The sequence below is a fragment of the Ichthyophthirius multifiliis genome (genome assembly GCF_000220395.1).
Source record: "Ichthyophthirius multifiliis unplaced genomic scaffold scaff_1120509250591, whole genome shotgun sequence".
NCBI classification, from domain to species: domain Eukaryota; phylum Ciliophora; class Oligohymenophorea; order Hymenostomatida; genus Ichthyophthirius; species Ichthyophthirius multifiliis.
Window position 1 is genome coordinate 1 of NW_004086610.1, and position 4,929 is coordinate 4,929.

The window sequence follows — 4,929 nt, forward strand, 5'->3', positions numbered from 1 at the left end:
ATTTAATTATATAATTATATAAATTTTTAATTTATTTAAATTAAATAGTATATACTTTTTAAAATTTTTACTTATTAATTCTCTATATTTTTTTAATATATAAATTATTATAATTATTTATTTTAAAATATGTTTCTATAAAAATATTTAATTTATATACTGATAAAATATTTAAAAAGATATATTATATTTTTATAATTATATTAATATCTTAAAATTGTTTATATATATTAGTTAATTTAAAAATATTTTATTATAAATTAACTATGTTACAATAAACAATTATATATTATATAATGAACTATATTTATAATTGAATTAAGAGAATGAATTTATTTTTTAAATTTATCACAAATAAAAATATTTTATTTGTGAAATTTATTTATGCAAAATAAAAACGAGATATAATAAAAATAACATTTAATTAAAAGTATGAATTATAGATTTAAATATTTAAATTTATACATTATATATCAATTTAAATAATAAAATAATATAATTAAAAAACTATATATACATTTATGAAATCATTAGATTTAATATAATAAGTATTATTAATATAACAGGCAGATCCTTAAGAAAGATTTAATCCTTGCATATTTCCATTATATTGTTCATGTGGTTTATGCTTTGTCAATTGTTGCGAATAAGAAAACATATATCAGTTAATAAAATCAGATGAAAACTTCGAACATCGTGAATTCATTTATAAATTTACAGAAGAAAAGAAATTTTTCTTATAAAAATGTTGTTTTCCGCCTTCACATAGATCTTTAGAAATTAAAGGCGAAAATATATACAAAGAAACTATTATTTAAATTGAAAAACCTTTTAAATGCACTTTTTTATGTTTTGCAAGACCTTAAATGTTGATTAATTATAAAAACTTATATATAGGAAAAGTTTTAGGTTTTTTTGTTAAAAAATAAAATAAAAATATTTGATGATTTTTTTATTTAATAAAAAAGAGCCATTTACTTGCTAAATATTCACTTGCTTATTTCATGAACTTGAGATTTATGATAAAAACGATTCTTTATCTTATTTATTAAAAGCTTAGTTATTTCAAGGAGGAGTATTTTGTGCTTCTTGTTTTGGTAATAGTTGCTAAATTATAGAGTATAATATATTTAATAGAAACGATGAAAAAGTTGGATCAATAAAACATATTTTCGATGGACTCTAAAAAGAATACTGTACAAAAGCTGATAAGTTTGGTATTACTTTTCCTTTCGATGCTACTGTTGAAGAAAAAGTATTAATTATTTGTGCAACTATTTTGATAGATTATTTATTATTTGAAAATTTTTGAAGTAAATTTTCTTTTGATAAAAAAAAAAAAAAATTTTGAATATAATTTTATTTTTAAAAATTAATATAATTAATGAAATATATTTATTTTATTTTATTTTTTAAAAAAAAACATTTCTATGCAAAAATATTAATTTAATTTTCTAATAACTAAAGTATAAAACTTTTCTAAAATTTAATTTATTTTATAAATACTTTAGATAAAAATAAATTTAAATAAGATAAATACACTAAAAATTATTTATATATATATATATATTTATTAGATACATATATTTAAATCTATAAATACATATTTCATAAATTGTAAAAATAAATAATTAAAAAAATAAAATATGACGGCTAAGTAAAAATCGCAAGATATTTAAAAAAAATAATAGAAAAATAATAAAATTGAAGATGTAAAACATCAATAATTAGATACGATTTCTATATATTCTAATCCTATAAAAACATTTTATTATTTTACTTTAGTTGTTATAAACTTCTTAAAATCAATTTTATAATTTATTATTAAACATATGGTTCCATTCACTTTATTGACTTTGTTTATAATCACTCCTTATTTAGTAGAAGGTGTCCATACACCAGTATTTATAAAAAAAAAACATAATATAATAAAAATAATTTTTATAACAAGTACCTTAGATAATTTGAAAATGTAGGATATTTTTGTGCATATTGGATTATTTTAGGAGTCGCTTCTTCTATAGGTTTAGGAACTGGATTACATACCTTTGTTTTATATCTAGGTCCTTGGATTGCAAAAGTAATATATTTTTATTTTTTTTATTTTTTTTATTATTTCAGGTCACAATGGTTGCTTATGATTGTAAATCGATTCCTAAAATGATTCCTAGTAAATGGAATTTTTAGAAATTTGACGATTGCCCAGGTAATTTTTTTTTTAAAGAATAAAATAAGTATTTAAAAAATAGAAAAAGTTGAATAGCCTGTAACATTTTTAGATATCTTACTTTCAGTTTAATTAGAAGCCTTTTTATGGGGATTAGGAACTGCAATCGGTGAGTTGCCTCCATATTTTGTTGCAAAAGCAGCAAGAGCAAGTTAGAAAAAAAATTAAGAATTAGAAGAAGTTGAAGCACATAAAGGTAATTTAAAAATAAAATAAATAAGATAATATAATATATATTTATAATTTTTTTAGATGATAAGGATATTGTCTCCATTTTAAAAAGAGCTATTTATAATAACCTTTAAAAATATGGATTTATAACAGTTTTATTATGTGCTTCTATACCTAATCCATTATTTGATTTAGCAGGTATTTTTATACATAATCGCATTCTAAATTTAAATAGGTATAACATGTGGACATTTTGGTATTCCTTTTCTAACTTTTTTTATTGCTACTGCAATTGGAAAATCAATAATAAAAGTTCATATTCAAGTAAAATATTTTTAAATATAATATTTATTTTTTTACTATATATTTTAATATCTTTTTTTTTTTTAAACAAAAAAAAAAGATGATTTTTGTGATATTTGTTTTTTCTGAAAAATATGTTGATTTATTATTGCAATTTTTAGAATCTAATTTACCATTTTTCAAACATAATCTTAGTGAAATGTTATAAAAATAAAGAAAAATGTTGCATTCACCATATGTTCCTGATGAAAATAAACCTTTTATTGGATAACTTTGGGATTATTTTATATTTTTCATGATTGTTTATTTTGTTATTTCTATTGTTAATTCTTTAGCCTAGAATTATTATGAAGAATTATAAGAAGAAAACAGAAAGAAAAAAAAAGATTGATATATAAAATTAAATATATTGATTTATTATTTATATATATATATTTAATTTTAAATTTCAAAATAAAAATATATGAATAATATATTCATTTTGATATTTTGTTAAAAACATAATATATTATATATTTTCTTATTTTATTCAATTTTTATTTAATTGTTCTATTTCATTTAATTTAGTTTGTAAATTTTAAATATAAACATCTAATTTATTTTTATAATCTTTTATTTTTTTATAACTATTTTAATTATAAAAATAATGAATATTCAATTTAAATTTTTATACTATAATTAAATATTTTTTATTACCCCTCTATAGTTAGCTCTTCTGTTAAATCCATTTGTTCTCTTACTTTTTTATCATATGGGATTCCATAAAAAAACTTATTTTAAGGTTTTATTGAATTTCTAAAATTTACAAAATCATCAAGGACTATAATTATAAATATGTTAATTTTTAAATTTTTTATTAAATATATTTCATAAATAAAATAATTTAAAAAAATGAAACCTTGCTCACATTTTGCAAAACAGCTTTCAGTTTCTTTATTTTTAAAATCTTTTAAACAATTATATTAACATTTATGGAATAAATAAAAAGATTTAATTTTCAATTATTTTTTTTTAATCCTTGAATCATTTACAAATTATAAATATTATAAATCATGATAGGTTATATCTGGAACTCTTCCTAAGGGGCTTAATTTTGCTTATTATTATTACATACTTTAATATATAAAATTTTATTTTTTAATTTTATAAATAAATTATATAATTGAAATCTTATTAATTATTTTTATTTGGATATGTTTATTAAATAATTTTTTTTTAATTTTTATTATTTTAAAATTAGAAATTTTCATTTTTTTTAAATTATATTATAATTTTTTACTTTAGATTTAATAAAAAAAATGAAAGATGTAAATTATTAAGATAAAATATATACAATTTAATACAAAAATTTAAAAATTAAATTAAAAAGTACAAATAAAATAAATATAGTTATATCCTTAATTAAATTAATTAATAGTTAATATATACTTAATTATATTATTAGTATATATTTTCTTTAGTTTTTATTAAAAACTCAAAAATATAAAAAAATAATATATAACATAATAATAATAATTTAAATAAAAAAAATATGTATTTCCAAATTATATGTTATTATAAATAAAAAAAATACATAAAAACTAAATTAAATAAAAAATATAATAAAATATATTAATAAGATTTTAATAATAATGAAAGTAATAAATAATTAAAAATATTATTTTACTTTTTAAAATTAAATATTTAAATTTGCGAAAATATAATAAAGGAAAATATTTTAATATATATATATATATATAATATATATATATATATATATATATATATGCAAAAAGAATACAATATTTATAATAAAAATGTAATTTAACTTTTAAAAATTGTAAAAAAAAAATTATTAAAAAATATATTCTAAAAAAGAATATATAATATAATAAAAGTAAACATATTAAAATTAAAAATAAAAATATATTATAATAAATTAAAAAAAAATTAAAAATTATATTATATATTATAATATTTTTTTTTTTTTTAATAAAAAATAACTATATATTATATATATATATAATGAAAAAAAATATATATTTGTAATTAAAATGAAAAAATATATTTTTTTATTAATAATTTAAATAAAATAAATATAATTAAATTTATAAATATAAATAACTAATTTTAATAATATTTTTTTTTATTTTTTCTTATTATTAATATTAAAAATATTAAAATATTTTAATATTTTTTAATTTATATATAATATTTATTTTTTTATTAATATTTATAAATTTATAAAT

At 14.7% G+C, this 4,929-nt stretch overlaps 2 protein-coding genes across 2 annotated transcripts, besides 6 other annotated features; both read left to right on the plus strand. All coding sequences in view use genetic code 6, as the record gives it.

The window, feature by feature from the left end:
* Nucleotides 1-521: 521 nt before the first annotated feature.
* On the plus strand, nt 522-1,312 carry IMG5_083710 (scramblase family protein, putative; the record flags this gene model as incomplete). The annotated part of the gene is made up of 2 exons (XM_004036357.1): nt 522-909; nt 969-1,312. The coding sequence occupies 2 exons, from the start codon at nt 522-524 to the stop codon at nt 1,310-1,312; spliced, it is 732 nt and encodes a 243-aa protein (XP_004036405.1).
* Nucleotides 1,313-1,832: 520 nt separating this feature from the next.
* On the plus strand, nt 1,833-3,035 carry IMG5_083720 (hypothetical protein; the record flags this gene model as incomplete). The annotated part of the gene is made up of 6 exons (XM_004036358.1): nt 1,833-1,901; nt 1,952-2,080; nt 2,122-2,206; nt 2,250-2,423; nt 2,480-2,722; nt 2,802-3,035. 6 exons carry the CDS (start codon nt 1,833-1,835, stop codon nt 2,828-2,830), a joined length of 729 nt encoding a protein of 242 aa, XP_004036406.1. The 3' UTR covers nt 2,831-3,035.
* Nucleotides 2,089-2,114: a microsatellite.
* An 883-nt stretch (nt 3,036-3,918) lies between the features above and the next one.
* Nucleotides 3,919-3,964: a microsatellite.
* Nucleotides 3,965-4,257: 293 nt separating this feature from the next.
* Nucleotides 4,258-4,308: a microsatellite.
* Nucleotides 4,309-4,421: 113 nt separating this feature from the next.
* Nucleotides 4,422-4,468: a microsatellite.
* Nucleotides 4,469-4,692: 224 nt separating this feature from the next.
* Nucleotides 4,693-4,750: a microsatellite.
* Nucleotides 4,751-4,867: 117 nt separating this feature from the next.
* Nucleotides 4,868-4,926: a microsatellite.
* Nucleotides 4,927-4,929: the final 3 nt, after the last annotated feature.